Source organism: Artemia franciscana, chromosome 21 (assembly GCF_032884065.1).
Source record: "Artemia franciscana chromosome 21, ASM3288406v1, whole genome shotgun sequence".
NCBI lineage: Eukaryota > Metazoa > Arthropoda > Branchiopoda > Anostraca > Artemiidae > Artemia > Artemia franciscana.
The window spans coordinates 13,499,761-13,522,669 of record NC_088883.1 but is presented as its reverse complement, the minus strand read 5'-3'; the positions used below and the strand labels follow the sequence as shown (position 1 = coordinate 13,522,669).

The 22,909-nt window shown below is 37.5% G+C and overlaps 1 protein-coding gene across 6 annotated transcripts in view; it reads left to right on the top strand.

Annotated features, from left to right (window-relative positions):
• Positions 1–6,305: 6,305 nt before the first annotated feature.
• LOC136040833 (vesicle-associated membrane protein-associated protein B/C-like) overlaps positions 6,306–22,909 on the top strand; it is a 34,777-nt gene continuing 18,173 nt past the window's right edge. The window contains exons 1-2 of one of the 6 annotated variants that reach the window (XM_065725170.1): positions 6,306–6,445; positions 17,007–17,141. In XM_065725170.1, the coding sequence (XP_065581242.1) occupies positions 6,388–6,445; positions 17,007–17,141 (193 nt within the window). In that variant the 5' untranslated portion in view covers positions 6,306–6,387. Of the gene's footprint in view, positions 6,446–11,780; positions 11,938–13,941; positions 14,060–14,395; positions 14,545–14,979; positions 15,126–17,006; positions 17,142–22,909 lie in introns of those variants that run through there. The other 5 variants (XM_065725174.1, XM_065725169.1, XM_065725173.1 and 2 more) reach the window with 5 other exon arrangements.

The following is a 22,909-nucleotide window of genomic DNA, read 5'->3' as shown; positions in this document are numbered from 1 at the left end:
AGACTCAGCAAACTGGAGAACTTTAATGTAGAGGTTTCAAGCTCCTATATAAAAAATGTGGAATTTTGCATTTTTGGCCAGAAGAAAGATGGCGGATTTGAATGAAACACGGATGCGTATTTATTTGGTTTTTTTTACCAAGGGTGATTGAAGCAAACCCGTGATTCCAGAAGATCTGGATGGGCCTCATTTGATCGGAAATCAAAAGTTCTAGTGCCCTTTTTAAGTGACCAAAAGGATTGGAGCACATCTAGCCCCGTCCCCCTCCCACGCCTTTTTTCCCAAAATTGTCCGATCACGAATTTGAGATAGCCATTTTATTCAACCTAGTTGAAATGTCCAATAACTATGATTTTGGGGATAAAATTACTCTCCCCTACAGCACCTGGGAAAAGGGCTATAAGTTACGAAACGTGTCTGTTGTTTACGTTTAGAATCTGTTATATTCGGGAATTTTCCGTGAAATTCTGTAAATTTTTCCCCTGGGAAATTCCCTCCTCACGAAAAGTCCTACCCATGGAAAATCCCCCACCCAGGAGAATGCATATTCCCCAATAACAGATTTTACACGTAAGTAATGGACAAATTTCGTAGCTACGAGTCCTTTCCTCAGGGGCTTTTGGAGGGAGGTCTTGTTATCTAACCACGCTGAAAATTTTCCCTCCAGGAACATCCTCGCATGTAAAAATGAGCCGGCAAAGACAAAGTAAGACAAATAAAAAGAATTTCGTGTAGGAGTTTGGGCAAAGTCCTCCGCTGTAAAATTTTCCCTGAAAATTCTGTCCCAGAAACTTTTTTGTTTCAGGAAAATTTTCAGCGGTGTCAGAATTGTCTGGATTTTTTTTTTTCCGTCGGCGGAGGGATTTTCCGCGGGTGAAATTCTCCATGTGAAGTTTTCCACGGGGGCAACTTTTCACTGGGGGTGAAGGAATTTCCGAGAAAAAATTTTCACTGAGGAGAGATTTGCAGCATAATTTGAAAAACGACCTGAAAGTAGTCTTTCAAATGAAAGTATGCTAAGAAAAATTTTTCAGTTGGATTCGCCCGCAAGAAATTTTCCAGGAGGTATTTCCAGCGAGAGTGGAATTGCTCGGGGGTATTTTTCCAGGGGGTAATTTTACGTGGGAAAAACTTCACTTGAATGCATTTTCCGTGGATGAAAAGAATATTCTATAGAGGGGAGTCAGATTTCCCGGCATTATTTGAAAAAAGATCATAAATTACATCCAAAAAAGTTTTTTGACTGAAAGTCGGGAGCAAAGTTATAATTTAAAAACGAGCAAAAATTATTTCTTGTATGAAGGAGGTTGCTGTTTCCTCAATACCTCTCTCTTTACGCTAAAGTTTGACTTTTTGTCTCATTTCTTTAAAAATGACTCCTGAAACACAATGGCCGATTAGCAGGCTAAGAAGCTTTTTGTAAAGTTCTAAGAAACTTTACCGTAAAGAGCAAAATATTGAGGTGGGGCAGCCCCCCTCACATATGAAATAATTCTTAGTCCTTTTAGTGTTTTAATCTTACTCCTAAGTCTAAGGTGAAAAAGCCATATTTTTTTTATTTAATATGTACCTGAAACACATACAGAACTTTTTTTAAACGAAAAAAAAATCGCCTAATCATATTTATCTAAAAGTAAATCACAGGAGTTTGTGGTATTTTTTTTCTATGTACTCGTACTACTCGAGTATGCAGTACTCGTAGCATTTGTGAAGTCGGGACTGAAAGTCGGGAGCAAAGTTATAATTTGAAAACGAGCAAAAATTATTTCTTGTATGAAGGAGGTTGCTGTTTCCTCAATACCTCTCTCTTTACGCTAAAGTTTGACTTTTTGTCTCATTTCTTTAAGAATGACTCCTGAAACACAATGGCCGATTAGCAGGCTAAGAAGCTTTTTGTAAAGTTCTAAGAAACTTTACCGTAAAGAGCAAGATATTGAGGTGGGGCAGCCCCCCTCACATATGAAATAATTTTTAGTCCTTTTAGTGTTTTAATCTTACTCCTAAGTCTGAGGTGAAAAAGCCATATTTTTTTTATTTAATATGTACCTGAAACACATACAGAACTTTCTTTAAACGAAAAAAAATCGCCTAATCATATTTATCTAAAAGTAAATCACAGGAGTTTGTGGTATTTTTTCTATGTACTCGTACTACTCGAGTATGCAGTACTCGTAGCATTTGTGAAGGACCTCTGGCCCCTTGTGTGTTTGATCTAATTGATTGCAGGAAGCTTATTTAAGCGAAGGGGACTTTTCGTGGACACTACCTTGATTGAAAACAAACAATAGGGAAATTCCATGAAAAATATAATGAGAAAAAGCTAAAAAATTCATGGAATTACGGCTGGGATGGTGGGAGGGATGTAATCGAAAGACCTACCCTGACTTATTGGCTCGCTTTAACCATTTCTGTGTCAATTGCTTAAGATCCATTTCTAATATTATCGTACTTTTTAGAGGGAAACTGAGAATGCAGTTTAGCAAAATTTTTATAATTTTTCTCAAGATTAGAATTGAATCAGGGAGGCAATTCCCAATCTTGGTTCTGGTACAGTTTCTACTTGCAAATTAACTAAAATATCATTCAAGAAAGGCCTAGAATCTGTTAAGATAAAGAAAAAAGAAAAAAAAAAAAACTCTCACAATGGCTCTGCCCGAGCCCCGTTTTTTACCCGGCTTCTCCTCTCGTAAGACCTCCTTGTTGGCTTTGGTACCACCTCGTTTTTTACACTTAATTTCTTTTGTTATTTTTTCATTTAAGTATATTTTTTAATTTGCCATTAATCAGTAAATATTATGTTTCTTAAGCTTTGTAAAATAGTTCCGTTTAGGATATTTTGAGAATATCCAACGCTAAGCTCTAGGATGGGAATATTTCTTTCTCAGTACATTTGCCTTCAAAAACTTATTTAAGGATTTTAAAGATATAATAATAATATTAGTATCAATAATACATATTATCCCTCTATGCATCCAAAATTCGATAAGGGGAGCATGAAAAAGGAGAAAGTATAGAAAAAGCAAAAATTATAGCTGGGGCACATACATATGTCAATTAAATACACCAATGCAAACAATACAACTCGAAACGACTTGTATATCAAAAGACAAATCAGCAGAAATAAGCTACTGATTTCTAGAAAGTTTCAACGTGGAGAGAAAACCATAGGACTTTCTCATTTTTTCCTTTAATCTTTTCTTTTATAAACTGCCTCCTTACAATTCTGTAAAACTCGGATATAATAGTCTGATGCTCAGAAATTCTAATTTGAGCTTATTTAAAAAAAACATATGTGCTTCGTTCAATTTTTTTTTTAAAGAGGAAAAACAAACACTGGATTACCCAGATCTATTTTTGCCACTGTCTCTCTTTTTCTGCAATTTTCTCGCATGCAACCACACAAACACTAATACAGGCAACACATGCATATGCTTTCCATCTCTTTTCTTGTCAAAATTAGTCTTTTACTTCGCCATTCACTAGCTGAATTGCTATTCACCTGCCATAACTGCCATAAGTATTTCTATTCAATAGGCTCTTCTTCTTCTGGTGGTGCTATAGTTGTCTCCTCAGAACGCAACTGTGAATAACGATTAGAAAAATAAACACACACAAACAGACGTAGACACAAACACTCACGCACAAGCAGACACACGCACACATACGCACATACATGCAAAGAAACAAATACAAACACGCATACATTTTCTATAAATGTTCCTCGTTGACAATTTATTCTTCGTTTTATCAACTTCCCCGTAGTAGTTTCTTCTCCTGCAGCTGCCGTAGTTGTTCCTGCTTATGATAGTCCTAAGAATGCAACCCGAATAGAATCTTTCAGTAGAGAAATATCCTGTGGGAAAATGAAATTTTCCTCGGAGTGGAAGATGGGTTTAACAACATTATTTAAAAAACGATCAGTTGTTTCATAAAAATATAGTTTTCTCTTAACTTTACTAAAGGAGTAACATTAAAACTTCATACAAACAGTTAATAATACGTATTTAAAAAGGCTGCCTCTCCTCAATAGCTCGCTTATACGCTTTTTTTATTATTTAAAAATAGTCATTTTATTATTGGAAGAGGTCAATTGGTTTTATTTAAGACTTGATAATCTTTTTTCAAAGTGCAAAATCATACGTCAGGTCCTGCAGGAATTCGACTTACGTGGGGGGATCTTTCTAAGGGGGAATATTGTACGAGGGAAGAGAATTTCAATGAAGGGGGAGAGGCGTATTTTCTAGCAATATTTTATAAAAAAAAACGAAAAAAAAAATTTTCAGCTGAAAGTCATGAGCAGTATTAAAACTTAGATGAACATAAAATATTACGTATAAAAGGGGGTTCGCCTCCTCCACACTACCTTGCTCTTTACGCTAAAGTATTTTTTTGTTGTTTCGACTAGTTTTTTTCTACGTCCTTTGTGATTCAGGGATCATTCTTAAACATTTGGTGCAAAATTCAAGCTTTAGTATAAAGAGAGAAATATTTACGAAGGGGGCGAACCGTTTCATATACGTAATAAACATTTACACATATAGAAGTTCGTTACATAAGTTAATTCGTAATTCAGGTATATTTATTAGTAACAATTAATAATTATTTGTTCATGAATTAATTATTGCGGAGAGACAAAATAAAACATGCATTATTTCAAAAACGTTCAGAAATTAAATAAAAAGAAAATTCTTAAACGGAAAGTAAGGAGCGACATTAAAACTTAAAACGAACAAAATTACTCCGTAAATGAAAGAGGTTGTCCCATGCGCAACTCCTCGCTCTTTACACTAAAGTTTGTTTTATTATTTTAAAAAGTAGAGCTGGAAAATAAAAACATGCATTACTTCAAAAACGTTCAGAAATTAAATAAAAAAAACAAGTTTTTTAAACTGCAAGTACATTAATGTCATCTCCATTTCATATAAGATTAAATACAGTGCTATATTACCAGCTGAAATCAGGTGCCCTACTTCTAAATAGCTTGTTATTTAATTGGAAGCTACATCATTCCCCCTTATGCCGAATCTGCTTTTCAACAGAGGAAACAATCCAGCATATTTTATTTGATTACCAGGCTCAGAGTGAGGAGACTGTCGCTCTTAAGCGTTTCTGCTCCTTGGCTAAGATTCCAAATACTTATACAGCTATCCTGGATTCTAACCTGCCATGGGAAATTGATCGTAAGATATTTAAGAATGCAACTGATACCTTAAAGAAGAGAAATATTGTTTAATAAAGATTAAAGCTTGAAGAAGTCAATTTTTAAAAGGATGCGATTTATCCATAGTTGTTGATTGTGCAGAAGAGAGCGGGAATGAGTAGGAAGAGCCGTATTGGTACCGGCCGGCCTAGTGCCTTAAACTGCTGGGGACAGGTAGCTCAGGTACTCGTACTTCCCACAATTAATAACAGGGTATTATTGTTCATAATCGTATATAACCATTGTTTGCAGACTGGAGGAGAATAGCGCTTCCAGTAGCTAGTTTTTCTGAAGAAGAAGTCAAAGAGGTGAAAGGACTTGTTGTTAGTCCATATACCTCCCCACAGTTTTTGGAACTGGAGTAAAACTTAAAACGAACAGAAATTATTTCGTATATGAAAGGGACTGCTCCCTCCTCAACGTCCTGCTCTTTACGCTAAAGTTTTTTTACTGTTTCAAAAAGTACAGTTTAGAGAAGGAGTCAAACTTTAGCGTAAAGAGTGGGGCGTTGATGAGGAAGCAGCCCCTTTCATATACGAAATAATTTCTGTTCGTTTTAAGTTTTACTGTCGCTCCTTACTTGCAATTTAAAAAAAAATGTTTTTTTTTTTATTTAATTTCATCAAAATCTCTTACTCTTTTGGGTTGGTTTCCTCTCTTTTATGAAAATCAGCCTAATTTTCTCAGGCTCTTAGCTTTTGACTGGTAGCTTTAATCCTGATATGCTTTGAGTGTTTGGAATCACCAAAAAAAAAAAAAAAAAATGCATGTGTGTATATTGTAATTGGAACTCCTTTTTTCAGAGTTTTACATTGTTGTGGTAATCATTTAGAAAAACTGGCTAATGATTTCGAATAAAAACGAGCTACGTCTAGATTTGGTGCAATAGCAAGCTGGATGAATAAAGCCGACCTGTGTCCACTCATTCACCCCTTACTCATTTTCTCCCTGTAAACTTTTTGGCCTCCAGATTTACTTTCTGGCCTTTTTCTTACAAAGCTGAATTGGAAAATGATTAGTTGACCTGATAGTTGGAAATTCAAGAACTGGACTTTTGGACTAAATCCTAGACAGAGTCTGGTTGCTTTAGAACTGTTGTTACTGTACGGCTACTGCTATCTATCTTTGACTTCAGATTCTTGAATTAAAAACCGTTATCTCTTGCAGTTTGAATTAAAGTTTAAAGCATGTCGCATATTCAGCCACTTATTGCAGTTGAGCCTGAAAATGAGCTTAGATTCAAAGGTGAGTTGGTTAGGCTATTTAGTTGAAAAGCAAACTAGCCTAGACCACATATCAGCCGGAACTAGCCTACAGAGGATTAAATACCTACCCATTATTAGTTGGACAGCTAATAAATATTTTAACAGTCAAATTACTGCAAATATCTATTATACCACTAAGAAAGTGAATTTTTTTAAACATTAGAATTTGTGTACATTCTCTTAGTAAGTATTCTAGGCTATCTTTTCTATTCATAGCTTTCCCACACTTTTGTTAAGCAATGCTGAAAGTCTTAATTTTGAAAAACTTAATGAATTAGACTCCTTATCTAAAATAATTTTGTGTTGTGTTCAACCTAAGGTCTTACCATGTTCTTTCAATTTGATTGTCCTGTGTTGTTTTTACTACTCTCCTGGGCAGAGAGCAGCTGAAAAAATTAGTTTTATTGAAAAATTGCATGGCAGTGCTGACTATATACTATCTAAATGCACAAATGCTGGGATTTTCCTCTTAGGTGATGCAAATGAATGAAAACTTGAGTCTACATGTAATACTTTTAGTCTTAAAACAAATTGTAAAATTCCCTACTACCAAAGACAATTCTAGGCTACTCTTGATTTAGTTTTAGTTTAGGCTAGTTCATTTGGGTTAAAAAAAAATTATAACAGTCATAACATACATAATCTCTCATCTCTATGCAAAATGAATTCTAAGTTCCATATCACCTCAAGAATAAATATGCACTATGGCTCTCCATCCATTTCTCAATACAACCATGGCCCCTACCAAAAAAACATCCTTACAAGTCCCCACCTCTTCATCTAGGAGATAACCACTCCAACCCACACAAAAAAACTCAATAATAACTAAAATCACTTTTCTAGTTAAATTCTTTATTCAATTTAAACTAATTCAAAACAAGATAATTTTTATTCTCTTTTATGAAAGAACCAAGGGAGCTCCTATCTCTCAGCTCAAGCAGTAGGGTATTGTAAGCCTTAGCACAGATGATGTTGTAATGTTGTCTATTGAATAGGTTTATTGACTCAGGCTACCTACAAAAAACATAACATGAAACTTCCATACAACATAATATAAAATACTACATTGTCCTTCTCATAATAAAAAAACAACATACTAAACTTCCAAAACACTTTAGCTTCAAGGGTGGTCCACTAAAGTCTTGGCTTGGTCCACTTCACTGAGTCTTTGGCCGCGTTAAGGCTGCAGCTTTTCATACTTCTTTTCACTTCACTCCTTTTACAGGTTTAGCTTCAGGGGTCTTCTTACTGTTTGAGCATGGTATGTGCATAGCTGCAATGGTGTTTTGCTGGTACCCTGGGGCTGAGATATGGTGGCCATCTGGTTGGGGCTCAGGCTGGCCTGCTGACTGTCCTGCAGTGGCAATGGGGACATGAACAAGTGTGGCTGTGAAGCTGAGGGTGGTGACTCAATAGCCGTTTCTGTTGTTGGTGGTGCTGCTTAATTGCTTGTCTCACTGGCTTGGCTCAAACCTTGCTGGCATTGATGTGGATGGGCTGTGAGATGTTTATGGTTTCTCCTTAGCACAGAACCTTTGTTGGTGCACACCTGGTAGGATTGTGGCTCTCCTGAATGGGATAGCACAACAGCCTGACTCCATGGTCTGTTGGGTATCTTCTGTATGTCAACTGCATCTCCAGGGGTGAGTTGTTTCAGTGATCTAGCTGATTTGTCATGATATAGCTTTTGGTGTTTCTGCATTTCAGTTCTTTGTCAAGTGAACTGTGTGGTTGGAATGCCTTTCTTCTTGAGGTGTTGTGAGGTACATGGCAGGATGGATCTTAGCTGACGCAACATTAGGAACTGGGCTGTTGATGCAAACCCATTGACTGGTGTATTCCTATACTCTGGCATACCCAGTGTTTTCTGTTGCTTTCATCATGATGTTTTTTGAGATTTGTACCACCTTCTTGACTCCCCACATCTTGGCAAAATTGGTGAATTCTCTTGATGTGAACTGAGGTCTGTTGTCTGACATTAGCTGAGATGGTATGCCATGTTGGGCAAAATGGGCCTTGAGTTTTGTGATGACTGCACTGGATGAGGTCATTGGAAGCTTCTCAATTTCGAAAAAACAGCTGTGGTAGTTGATGGTTACCAAGAAACTGGCGCTTTTCCATTTGAAGAGATTGGTCACAACCTTTTGCCATGGCAGCATCTCGATGTTGTGGTTAATTACTGGTTCCTTTGAATTACTTGGCATGTTGTTGGTGCATGTTTGGCACTTTGCTATGTACTGTTGGACGTCTGTGTTGAGTCCTGGCCAATATACCAGCATTCTGGCTCGTTTTCATGATTCTGAGATGGGCTGTGTGTAACTGCTGCAGTTTAGCTGCCTGCATATTCTTGGGGATGATCAGCCTTTCTCCTTTGAGTAGGATGCCTTTTTTCAAAGGAGAGTTCATGCTGCAAGTTCCAGTATGCTAGGATGTTGGTTGGGCAGTCTTTTCTTGCACTCCGCCACCCCGCTTGGACTGTTTTGATTAGGGTACTCAGTTCTGAATCCTTTGTTTCCTCCTGGATCTCTTCAAGCTTCTGGTCACTGGCAGGTAGGTTTTGTACAACTTGATGTACATAGACATCTAGACTTTCTTCCAGTGTTGGATCAGCATTGCTCAGGTGTAGGCGGGATAGAGCATCAGCTACAGGAATTTCTGAGCCTGGTAGGAACTTCAGGCTAAGGTCATAAGGCTGGAGCTGGAGCATTAATCTCTGTACTTGGGGTGGGGCCTTGTGGATAGGGTTTGCCACTACTGTTTTGAGTGGGAGGTGGTCAGTAGTAACTTCAACATGCTGGCCATAGAGATAATGGTGGAAATGTTTGCAGCCAAATACAATTGCGGACAGCTCTTTTTCTAGCTGGGAATATTTCTGTTTTGATGAGCGACCTCAATGCGTATGCTGTGACTTTCCCCTCTGAGACCAGGTGTGCACCAAGTCTGTGGCTAGAGGCATCAACTATGAGTTCCATGTTGTTACTCTTGTGGTTTAAGAATGGGGTGTTGGATACAATGGAGCTCTTCAAGTCTTCTAGGATCTGTGTGTGTTCATCTTCCCAGATTAATGGGTCTGCTTTAGTCAGGTCACAGAGTTTTTTGTTCTTTGTTGAGAGACTTGGTATGTACTTGGCTAAGTAATTGATTATCCCAAGAAGTGTTTGGAGTTCTTCTCGGCATGATGGGCTTGGCATGTTGTTTATGGCACGGATCTTATCAGGGTCTGGCTGCATTCCTTCAGAGCTTATGACGTGTCTGAAGTACTTTAATCTGGATATTGAGAACTCGCACTTCTCTTCATTGAATTGGATGCCCTTGACAAGAGCCCATTCCAATATTGCTGCTAGGCGTTTGTCATGTTCTTCTTGGGTGTTGCCATACACGATCATGTTGTCAATGATGATTTTGAATCCTTCTAGGCCTTTGAAAGCATCTTCCATTTTCTGCTGAAATTCATCTTGGGCTGAGATGATTCCGAAGGGCATTTGCTTGAAATGGTATCTCCCATAGATTGTGCTGAATGTCAGGAGATAAGAAGAGTTGTCAGACAGCAGAATGGACCAGTAACCGGATTGGGCATCAAGTTTGGTGAATACTTTAGCTCCATGTAGCTTTGAGGTGACATTGTCCAGAGTGGGAATCGGGTAGTGGGGTCGCTTGATGGACTTATTTAGATCAACTAGATCTATGTACAGTCTTATGAAGCCATCCTTCTTTTCTACCATTACCATTGAGTTAAACCATTCAGTTGGGGTCACTACTTTTTCTATGATACCTAGGCTTTCTAGGCAACTGAGCTCTGTCTTGAGCTTATCCTGCAAAGCGCCGGGGACTCGTCAGGCTGGGTAGATGGTTGGCGTAGCATTATCCTTTAGGTGTATGTTGCATTCTCCATCCAGCTTTCCAATTCCTCTGAATACTTCTTTGTACTTTTCCTTCAGGTGTGGTACTTGGGAGGTTGCTATGTCTATGTTTAGGACTAGCTTGATCAGGTTGAGGCTAGAACGGTAGCCAATGATTGGGGAGGATGAGGTCTCGACTATGTAGAACTGCTGCTCATGTTGTCTTTGTACCTACAGGATAGCTCGCAGACTCCTGTTACTGGGATCCGTGCTCCACAATAGCTTGTGAGGCGCTTACTGGTGGGTTTCATGGTGGGCTTTGGCATGATGAGGTCAAAATACTTCTTTGGGATGATATTCACCTAGGCTCCTGTGTCAATCTTAAATTGTACAGGGAACTGGTTGTTGATAGTCAGTGGAATAACTGCTTTGTCTTTGTTCTTACTTTGCTCAATGGAGTAAAGGAAAACAGTTTTGTTGCCAGGGTTTGTATCTGCAGCATCTTCATCAACTGCACTGACCGTCTTACTTCAACAGACCCTGGCAAAGTGGTTGGTCTTTTTGCATGTGGAGCAGGTTTTCCCCTTTGCAGGACAGATGTGTGAGGGGGAGTATGTTCTGCCACAGAAGTAGCATCCTTTACTCTTGGAGCTGCTTGCTTCTGTTTGTTTGTTTCTACCACTGTTCTGGTTTTGGTAGCGGGATATAGGGTCAATCTCTTGTTTGATGGGGGCTGGCCTTGTTCTGTTGAATGTCTTGAGTTGAGCCTGGGTTGCTTTGTGGCTTCTGCACATAAAGGTTGCTTTATCCAGTGTGAGTTCATTGCTTTCAGCCAAGAGCTTTTCACGCGCATTTTGGTTTTGGATTCCACATACAATTCGGTCCCAAACCATTTCATCTGGGTCTGAGTAGGAGCATGGTTTCACTAATGTCCTTAGATCTGTGATGTATTTTTCCACAGTCTCTGTGTCGTTTTGGTCTTGCTTCTGGAACAGGTATTGTGCAAAAACTGTGTTCTTCTCAGGTGAAGCATATGCTTTGAATTTAGCAAGGTAAGGTTTGATTTTATGCAGCTCTTCAGGCGTGATGTTGAAGGTGTTGAATATTTCCCCACCTTTTGCTCCAGCCCAGATGAGTAGGTAGGCACACTGTACTTTTACTGTTTTGCCTGAAAGTGGCCCTGCAAACATCAGCTTAGCGTGTTCTTCAAAGCAGTCCCATTCCTCTGAAAGGGAGTTGACTTCCCAGTTTATTGATGGCTGAAGGATGTCCATTGTTTTTCAGATCCCACTTCTGACACCATGTAATGTTGTCTATTGAATAGGTTTATTGACCCAGGCTACCTACAAAAAAACATAACATGAAACCAGGCTACAATACAACGTAATATAAAATACTGCAGATTTCAGGCAAAAAATCCAACCTCGCTATTGGCATATGTCAAATATGGATCTGTGCAGATAGTCTTGTAATTGGAAGATGCTGTTTAGATACCAAATAGAATAGATTCCTAAAAGGCAGTGGAAGTAAGCCAGAGAGGAATCTGAAAGCAAAAACCTTGCTTTTTGCAGAATGGTATGCACCAATATGTCAAATTTCTACAGACCCATCACCATTCTTCCCCCTCTTGGAGGTAGTTCCCACTTTAGCCTACTCCTATCTCCACTAGCTATAGTTAAACATTCCTTTACTATTACTGAAACCATCTTTAGACCTCTAATTGACTCAGGACTCTACAATTTTGGCTATTGGATCACTAGTGAAAATTGGTCCCCTGTGTGCCAAACAAATGATGTCGACTTCAAGGCTTTGTCCCACCAAAATTTATTGAGGAGTAATTATGAAGCTCATTTTCTGGTGAAAAAAACTTAAAATATGCTCTATCAATAAACCTTACATTACTGCAACTTTTAAAAAACTCATAAAGAAAAAAATCAATTTGTTCAAGCAAGGACATATCACACAGGCTATTGATCTAAGAAAGTCCCTGAAGAGAAAATTGAGAAAGGCAGCTTCTGAGTATTACAATAGTAAGGTTAAGGATCTGTATTCTAACAAGCCCAAACAATGGTACTGGAAAATTAAAGAGATTTGCAGAAAAAAAACCCTGTTGAAGTTAATTCTCATCTCCCTGAGCCCCCTTACAAGATAGCCAATAATTTGAACCTGCATCTTGTGTCCATTGTACAAACTCTCCCCCCTTTCACTGGATCAGGTCAAACTATTCCTCCCTCCACCTCTTTCCCCTAAATTTCTCCCTCTGATGTTATAAATGAAATCCAAAAGCTCAAAAAATCAAGTACTTGCCTATTAGACATCCCAATTGACTTTATTAAAGCCTTTTCAGACACAATTGCTGGACCTTTATCTGATACTTTTAACCAAATTACAAAATCTGGTAAATTCCCAAGTTGCTGGAAACTAGGTTTTATAACACCCATTCCAAAGAAATCTTCCAGTCTGACTATAACCAGCATGCATCCTATTACACTCACTCCAGTTTTTTCTAAGCCTTATGAAGGGCTCCTTTGTGACTAGCTTAAAACTAAAATTATACACTGCATTGACATCCAACAGTTTGGTAATTTAAGAAAAACCTCCACCACCCATTACCTTGTACACTTGATTCACACAATCCTAAGTGTTTCCTCAAGGAACCTTATTGGGACCAATGAAATTGGCAATGAATTCCCCCAAAGATGGAAATATGTGGATGACTTGTTGATCCTTGAAGTATGTCATAGGAATATTAAAAGTGACCCCGTTGAAATCCTAACCCAATGTTTGGATGAATCCAAGAATCTAAATATGACAGTAAATCCCACTAAATCACAGATAATGACAGTCAACTTCTTGAAATCCACTCCTGCTTTTTGTGACCCGATCCCATGCGAAATGCTGGTGAAACATGTTGAGCTTCTTGGTGTCACATTTTCTAATGATCTAAGTGGGACACACATGTTTCCAACATTGTTAAACAAGCAAATGTTTCACTGTTCATTTTAAGCTGCTTAACAAATTTAATTGTCATAAGATACATTCCCTCCATGTTTACTTGTCCTTTATCAGGTCATTATGTGTATGTCCAGTCTGGCATTTGCAACTTTCAAATGAACTCAGTGACAAAATCGAGTCAGTCCAAAAGCATTTGCTCAGGATCATTTACAAAGAAGGCACAATTCCATACTCCTTCCTTCTTAAAGCTGCACGCATTACCACCTTAAAAATTTGCCTGCTTTTTGCTAAATCAGCCATTTCTGATCCCTGTACTGTGGACTTAATCCCTGATTTTCACAATCCCATTAGACTCCAAGTTCCCCAATCAGCCTCCTTAGGAATCACAACTTACTCTCCGATCCTTGCTGTTACAGAGAGGTTTCGTAAAAGTTTTATACCCTTTATTCTGGAACAAGTTTACTGATTTGCCCTTTATCTTTGATGATTTTGCTTTTTTAATTTCTTTTTAATTTTAAGTGTTTGACTTAATGTACTGTTAGAATTTTTTTTTTTTTAGCTTTTACTGACATATAAAGCGAATTTGGCTCTATAGAGCTTGTGATAGTCTTTTGAAAATAAACATTATCTTATCTCTTATCTGCATTTTCTGGTTAGTAATCTTCTGCACTTAATTTTTTCTCTTTCTCTGCAAGTTTGCATACAAAGTATTTCACATATAGAGCAGAAGCAAAAGGGGAAGCAGTGTTTGAACTAATATAAGAAGGGTGTCTTTCTCCTTCTATCTCCTGTGTATGCAGGCATGTACTAGTTTTGTTAAAATAAAGGTTGCACAAAAGGTTAACTGACTATTCAAAGGTTAACTAAACCATTGCTTTTAGTAATTTTTGCTGGTTAATCTATTAATAGTGATTAATAATACATATAATATAATAATACATAATACCTGCTTTACATAAGCTGTAAAGCAGCATAGTTTCCATACTCTAGCACATAAAAATGCTAATTCTAGAAGTGCATCCATTTCTGGTTGACTCTCCTCCTCCATAGGGCCTTTTTCTCTATTTTACTCTTTGAGGCTCCAGGCCAAATAATTATTAAATAAATAGAGAATATAGACCTTGTCCCACTGCCTGCAGGGCTCATGGACTAATATGGTTTGCTCTATAGACTAATATGGTTTGCTCTATAGGTAATGTTACCTGTAAGAAAAATCAGATGTTGCACAGCCTACCATACTTGAAAGTGAAAGTGAACCATCTTGGATATTCACATTAATATAAGTGTGAGCTTTTTAATTATCTCTTGACTTCCTACTATACAGAAATTACCAGTGTGATAACTAGAATTAGTATTAAAATATAGTTTCATTTATATTGTACAACCCCAACCCTTGGCTTCAAAACCCTGTCCACTTTACACATTTTTAGTTTGCCCCATGGAGGAGGAGGGTCAACAAAAAATGGATATGCTTCTAGAATTAGTGGTAAATTTATGACAGTTCATATAACTGACTTACCAATAAAGTGAATATACCATTTGATGCCTTTGCTTATGTTCTTTACAAATATAATAATTGCTTCTACCATAAGTTTAAATTTAAGCACTTCTTAACCTAAACTAACATTATGATAAATCATTTTAGAAAATGTTGCACTATCTTTTCAAAAACAACCAAGAAAAGATGGCACTGAGAAAGCATAGTATTATTTATAGAAAACAAGGAATAGCCTAACTCATACTTCCATTGAAAATTCATCATCTTTAAGAGCTCAAAAAGTGCTTGAATTAAGATTTGTGGTAGAAGCACTTATTATATTTGTAAAGAACATAAAAAAGGTATCAAGTGGTATGTTCTCTTTGTTGGTAAGTCAGTTATATGATAAGTCATAGTTTTTAGGATATTTGTCATTTTTAAGAGTTCAAAAAGTGCTTAAATTTGAATTTACAGTAAAAGTGATAGTTATATTTGTAAAGAATATAAAAAAATACATCAGATGGTATATTCACTTTATTGGTAAGTGAGTTATATGATCTGTCATAATTTTACCAAATTAGCATTTCTAAGTGCTATAGTATGGAAACTATGCTGCTTTTCAGCATAGTTTCCAGTTTAGACAGCTTGTGACAAAACTAAACAATTACCATGCATTTATGTAACCCAAGCTCTTATAAAGAAGAATAAGCAATATAAACAAGCATAGCACACATGCAAAAATAACCACAAGCACTAGCAAAGCAATCATCTCTATATCTCCCTTCTTTTCACTTTAAACTAATTGGTTCACAATACACCAATACTTCACCATATCATCACCAGCTGAGATACCATTACATTCATTTACATCCTGAGGAGGCACTAGACTTGCTTCTCTATTGTGTATTTTAAGTACATATAAAGGTTGCTACACTAGTGAATCTGCTGTCACACTTAACACTTTTTTTTTTTACCAAGTATAAGAAGATGCTAGGCTCAATTCTCTGATATGTACTTCTGTATACACATTGCATACTTTTCACTTAATAAAACTATTTAAAGGTTCAATCTCTTTGGTGGGTTAATCATTCTTCCAGATTGTGTTCTTATGCAACTTAGGGGAGAGGTGCTGCTCCAAACGTCTGAATTGAGGCTTCAGAAGAGGTGAACTCTGTTCCTGTTCAGTCTAGTGGTGCTGAGGAGTGCAGTGGTGATCTTCTGAGCTGATTTCCAGGTGGTGATGGTGATTTTGAGATGGAATTTGTTTGATTATAGTAGAGAACAGGGTTGAAGATATGGCAGTTGGCCCACCAAGGTCTCTAGTCTTGGAGTCAATGCCAAGGCAGCTCAAGAAGTGAACTCTATCTCATCTTATGACAGACCCATCCTCTGTCTCAACTATGTAGGATAAAGGGGCTTCAGACTGGGCAATTACTCTTGCTGGGCCCCAATTGCCACCTGGAGTCTTCTCCATATATACTGATTTTCCTACTTCTGCAGACAGAAGAGGCCTAGACATTGCATCATACACTTCTGTTGTCTCTAGAGAGATGTGCATTTCTACAAAAACTTGCAATTACTGACCACTTTTTTTTTTAGGTGGTCAGTGGTACATTGCATAAGTGTCCTCAATTGATGGCTCATCAGAAGCTAGGATGGTAAGGCTTGTCCATCCACAGGTGTGTTCCTGTATTAGAACAGTCCCAATTATGGATCTGTTTTCTAATGCCTTTGTCATGAGACTCTTTGCTGTCTAGACAGTCTTTTCCACAAGGCTGTTGGACTGGAGGTAGATTGGACTTAATGTTCTGTGAGTGAATCCCCATGTCCTGGCAAATCTTGGAATTAACTGAAGAGTACTGAGGGCCATTGTCAGATTTTAGTATAGATGAGATACCATATCTGGCAAAATGAGATTTGAGTTTGGAGATAATGGACCTTTAATGTAGTGGAGCTGAGTTTGTCTACGTTGAAAAAATTGTTTCCTGGTCATTGACTGCCTCTCTAAATGACTCAGTTTCTTCATCAATGGTGTTTTTTTCTTTCTTGTTCTATCTCCTGTGTATGCAGATATGTAATAGTTTTGTTAAAAAAAAAGGTTGCATAATGGTTAACTGACTCTTCAAAGGTTAACTAACCATTGCTTTTAGTGATTTTTGCTGGTTAATCTATTAATAGTGATTAATAATACATATAATATATTAATTTATTTCAGATAATTTCTCTGTGAGTTTATCAAATTGCTATGTAAATAAATCTTGGTTTTGCAGGACCTTTTAATGACCCATCAACTGCAACAATGGTAATATCCAATAAGACTGAAAAACGTGTATGTTTCAAAGTGAAAACTACTGCCAAAGTGAAAACTGGTGTTTTAGAAGCTAATAGCTCTGTTACCATTTTGGGTAAGTTGTATTTTGCTGCTATTATGTCTATATCTTGCTATCCATTTTTAACAACAACTTGACATAAATATTGTTATTGGGTTTTTTAATGTTGGGTGGGGTATCACTACCCCATTTTTCTGTGTTTACAAAAAACCCATGAGTTTTCAAAAATTTTCTACAATTTACATTTAAACAGACTCTTATTGCTATTTTCGCAAACATGTGCCTCCTCCTGAAATAAATTCCTCTATTGGTAGAATTATATTAAATAAAGCTGATAAGTTGGAGCTGAGGAGGGTTTATGGAGAACTTATTTGGTCACTAGCAAAAGTTTTTGATAAACCAGAAACTCCAATGGCATGTTTAGGATCTTTTTGGGATAAAAGTAAAGGATTGTTTAAAATTGCTGAACAAAAACTATTTGTAGATCTCTTATTTCTGTCTGAAAATGACACTAAGAGAAATATCCTTAGAGAGAGAAAAAAATATCCTCCCCAGTAGGGAATTGAACCCTGGTCTCCTGTGATGGGTGGGGATGTTTACAACTATACTACCAAGGTCATCTATTGGTAGAATGTCATTACTCTTGGACAAATGCTTTAGGTTCTTTGATATGTTGAATATCCATCTGATTGCATCCATGACAAGTTTTTTTTAGTTTGCATGGCCAAACTATTCAGAATTAGTTGGAGGGGGTGGTCTTGCTATAACTAGTATAGCTTAGATAAGAGATCCAACTAACAACAGTAAACTAAAAGTCAACACCTAGTTGCCTGGAAATCTTAGAAAAACCATTTAACTTCTCCAGTTTTGTGCCAGAGATGGAGATCTTCAGGCGTAATGAAACTTAAATAATTAGAAAGTATAAACTTTTTTTTTTATTTAATTGAGTAGAATTTTTTTATGTTCAGGAAAGTGCATTTCCTGAGAAAATTCTAGTATATCTGCTTGGGAAATATTGAAAATTAGCTCAAAAGAAGTCTCATTTAATAATTTATCAGCCTTTGAAGCTTTGATGAAATTTGTTTTACTGCCCTGATTCTCTAAGAACAACTCCTGAAACAATAGGGCCATTGAATTTTAATGAGAAATGTTTTTAAAGAACTGTAAGGCTTTGGTGTAAAGAGCAAGGGATGAGGAAGGGCAGCCCCCTCTTATAGAGACATTTTTTTTTTTTTTTAATGCTGCTCCTTACTTTCAGTCTCTAACAGATATCTGCAACAGTATATTAATTTCAAACATCAAGAGTTCCAGTTCCAAAAATTGTAGGGATGTATATGGACTAACAACAAATCCTTTCACCTCTTTGACATCTTCTCTAGAAAAACTAGCTACTGGAAGCGCTATTCTCCAATCTGTAAACAATGGATATATACGATTATGAACAATAATACACTGTTGTTGATTGTGGGAACTATGAGTACCTGAGCTACCTGTCCCCAGCAGTTTAAGGCACTAGGCCGGCCGGTACCAATACGGCTCTTCCTACTCATTCCCGCTCTCTTCTGCACAATGAAAAACTATGGATAAATCGCGTCCCTTTAAAAATTGACTTCTTCAAGCTTTAATCTTTATTAAACAATATTTCTCTTCTTTAAGGTATCAATTGCTGTCTTAAATATCCTACGATCAATTTCCCATGGCAGGTTAGAATCCAGGATAGCTGTATAAGTATTTGGAATCTTAGCCAAGGAGCAGAAACGCTTAAGAGCAACAGTCTCCTCACTTTGAGCCTGACAATCAAATAAAATATGCTGGATTGTTTCCTCTGCTGAAAAGCAGATTCGGCATAAAGGAGAATGATGTAGCTTCCAATTAAATAACAAGCTATTTAGAAGTAGGGCACCTGATTTCAGCCGGTAATATAGCACTGTATTTAATCTTGTATGAAATGGAGAAAAATATATACTGATGGATCCGTCCAGAGGGAAAGAGCTGGAGCAGGAGCATGTATCCCATCCCTGAATTTGAATATTTATTCTCCTCTCCCATTGGGATCTTTTATTGGTACCGGCCGGCCAAGTGCCTTAAACTGCTGGGGACAGGTAGCTCAGGTACTCGTAGTTCCCACATCCTCGTATATATCCAACAATGGATATATACGATTATGAACAATAATACACTGTTATTGATTGTGGGAAGTGCGAGTACCTGAGCTACCTGTCCCCAGCAGTTTAAGGCACTAGGCCGGCCGGTACCAATACGGCTCTTCCTACTCATTCCCGCTCTCTTCTGCACAATGAAAAACTATGGATAAATCGCGTCCCTTTAAAAATTGACTTCTTCAAGCTTTAATCCTTATTAAACAATATTTCTCTTCTTTAAGATATCAATTGCTGCCTTAAATATCTTACGATCAATGTCCCATGGCAGGTTATAATCCAGGATAGCTGTATAAGTATTTGGAATCTTAGCCAAAGAGCAGAAACGCTTAAGAGCAACAGTCTCCTCACTCTGAGCCTGGCAATCAAATAAAATATGCTGGATTGTTTCCTCTGTTGAAAAGCAGATTCGGCATAAAGGGGAATGATGTAGCTTCCAATTAAATAACAAGCTATTTAGAAGTAGGGCACCTGATTTCAGCCGGTAATATAGCACTGTATTTAATCTTGTATGAAATGGAGATAATATTAATGTACTGTGATTAACTTTGGATCTTTGCCTGATAATATCTCGTGAATTGAGGTCAGAGGAAGGACTAGGAGATAACATGGAAGCCTTTGCTGCTAGAGAATCAGCCATATCATTATATTTTATACCTTTATGACTAGGAACATGTTGGAAATAAACTTCATTTTCCTTGATCTTAAGATTAAGAAGCTGTCTTCTAATATTATATAAATCTTTGTCATTAGCAATTCTATTAATATTTTGGATCAGTAGTAATGCTGATTTAGAGTCGGAGAGACAGAGTATATTTTCAGATTCAATGTTATAATTTATAAGAGCATCCAAGGCCAGGCGGATGGCACATAATTCAGCAGACAAGATAGAAGATCCCAATGGGAGAGGAGAATAAATATTCAAATTCAGGGATGGGATACATGCTCCTGCTCCAGCTCTTTCCCTCTGGACGGATCCATCAGTATATATTTTTCTATAGTTGGGGTAAGCCTTTGAGATGTGTTCAGCCAAAATAGTCTGGATCTCATAATTAGGAATCAAATCTTTACTAATAGAGATAAGTTCTACTTGACAGCTTGGAGGACTCATTTCCCATGGGGGGGACTCAGTAAAGGGATATGCATGAAGCGAATGTTGATTCCATTTTGGGACCTCCAGTTGAAACTGATTCCATGATGAATGGGCATTGGGACAGGCTGACTTCTCAGCAAAGGTATGTGCATATACAGCATGCTTCAACTGAAGCATGTTCGCAGACATGCTTCAAATCACGGGTGCATGTTTATTTTTTTATTTTTTTTTTCGCAGGGGTCATCGTATCGACCAAGTGGTCCTAGAATGTCGCAAGAGGGCTCATTCTAACGGAAATGGAAAGTTCTAGTGCCCTTTTTAAGTGACCGAAAAAATTGGAGGGCACCTAGGCCCCCTCCCACGCTCATTTTTCTCCAAAGTCAACGGATCAAAATTTTGAGATAGCCATTTTGTTCTGCATAGTCAAAAACCATAATAACTATGTCTTTGGGAATGACTTACTCCCCCACAGTCCCTGGGGGAGGGGCTGCAATTTACAAACTTCGGCCAGTTTTTACATATAATAATGGTTACTGGGAAGTGTACAGCGTTTTCAGTGGATTTTTTTTTTGGTTTTTGGGATGGGGTTGAGGGGAGGGAGCTATATGGGAGGATCTTTCCTTGGAGAAATACGTCATGGGGGAACCGAAATTAAATGAAAAGGGCGCAGGATTTTCTAAAATTACTATAAAAAAACTTTGCACTTTGCACTCCGCAATCCCTCGCTCTTTATGCTAAAGCTTTTAATTGTTTTAAAAAGCAGAACTGTGGTAAAGAGTCAGACTTTAGCGTAAAGAGCGAAAGATTGCAGAGGGGACAACCCATTTCATATATGGAGTAATTTTTGTTCGTTTTAAGTTTTAATATCGCTCCTTACTTTCAGTTAGAAAAAGTAGTTTTTTTCTTATGTAATGTATATATATAAGGATAAGGATAAAGATCCTCCAGAGCCATTTCTGGCGCATAGGGTGTCGAATTGACGTTTCAGTTGCTGGGTGTTTTTTACAGGGACAAGTAGCATGCTTGTCGCCCAACTTTACTGCGGCGGGGATTGAACCCTAGGCCCCATATTCCCAAGGAAGAACATCAATCCACTGTGCTACAACAGTGCCATATATACAACAGTACCGCTGTCTCATATATATATATATATATATTATATATATATATATCTTCTATATATATATAAAAATAAGTTGTCTGTCTGTGTGTCTGTCCCGTGGATCAGGTGACGTCATGTTTCTGTGTTGACTGACGTCATGAAATTAATTGTCGTTCATTTTTGCTTTGACGGTGACGTCATTCAAGATATTTAAGACATATGTTCACGTAGAAATCTATTAATGTTTAAGTTTACAATGACTGATGAACTTACCATGGCAAAAGCCGATGAAGATGCTCAAAGAGTCTATGCCAAAAAAACTTGCTGCTGATAGAGAAAGTCAGAAAAGAAAGCGTGCCGAGGAATCAAAAGAACAGCAAGGAAACAGGCTTGAGGATAAAAGAACGCAAAACCGCGCAGTTAGATGAAGATCCACCTGGACAGCGAGAGTCAAAACATATCAAAACTGAAAATGATAGCGATGATGATTGGGTTTGGATTTTGACTTGGATAAGGTCATCAATGCCTACCAGATTTTAGTTAAAAAAAACAAAGGTTTGGCGATATGTATTTCATAGTGAAGCTGAAAAATAAAGAAGAAAAAGAAAACCTGAAAAAAAGAAAAAATGTAAAAAAACTAAAAAATACTAAAAAGAAAAAAACACTCAAAGAGAAATTACAGACCGGGACACAAATGACGACCGGGACACAAATGACGACCGGGACAGAGGGAATATAAATAACGACCGGGACACTCAAAGAGAAATTACAGACTGGGATACCCGGGACACAAATGACGACCGGGACACAGGGAATGTAAATGACCGACCAGGACACAGGTATTTAAGAATATCGTTCAAAGACAAATTTTTAATTGTAAGAAGACCGTTGAAAGAGAAATTTCTAATTGTAAAATGACTGAAGAACCTACAATGGCAACACCCGAGGAGAGCTGCTCAAAACGAATGTATTCAAGCCGAAGAAGCTGAGTTGGTAAAGCGTTATGTTTCAGGCTCTAGGTCCGAGAGGCTCCAGGTTTGAACCTTGGCTTTTAGCATTAATACAAAAGAAGAAAAAAACTAAAAAAGGTGAAAACTACAAAAAAAACTAAAAAGAAAATATATACATATATATTTATATATATATATCTATATATATATATAAAAATAAGTTGTCTGTCTGTGGATCTGTTAGGTGACGTCATGTTTCTGTGTCGAACTGACGTCATGTTTTTCGACTGACGAAATTACAGACCGGGACATCAGGACACAAAATGACGACCGGGACACCGGCACATGGAGAATATAAATGACGACCGGGACACAAGGAATGTTCGATTAGCAATCACCATCAACAAAGCATGGGACACAAATTAAAGGTAAAAAAACTAAAACCTAAAAAAAAGACCAATTCAAAAAACGAATGTATATACAGACCGGGACACAAATGACGACTGGGGACACAGGGACACAACTACAACAGGGACTCC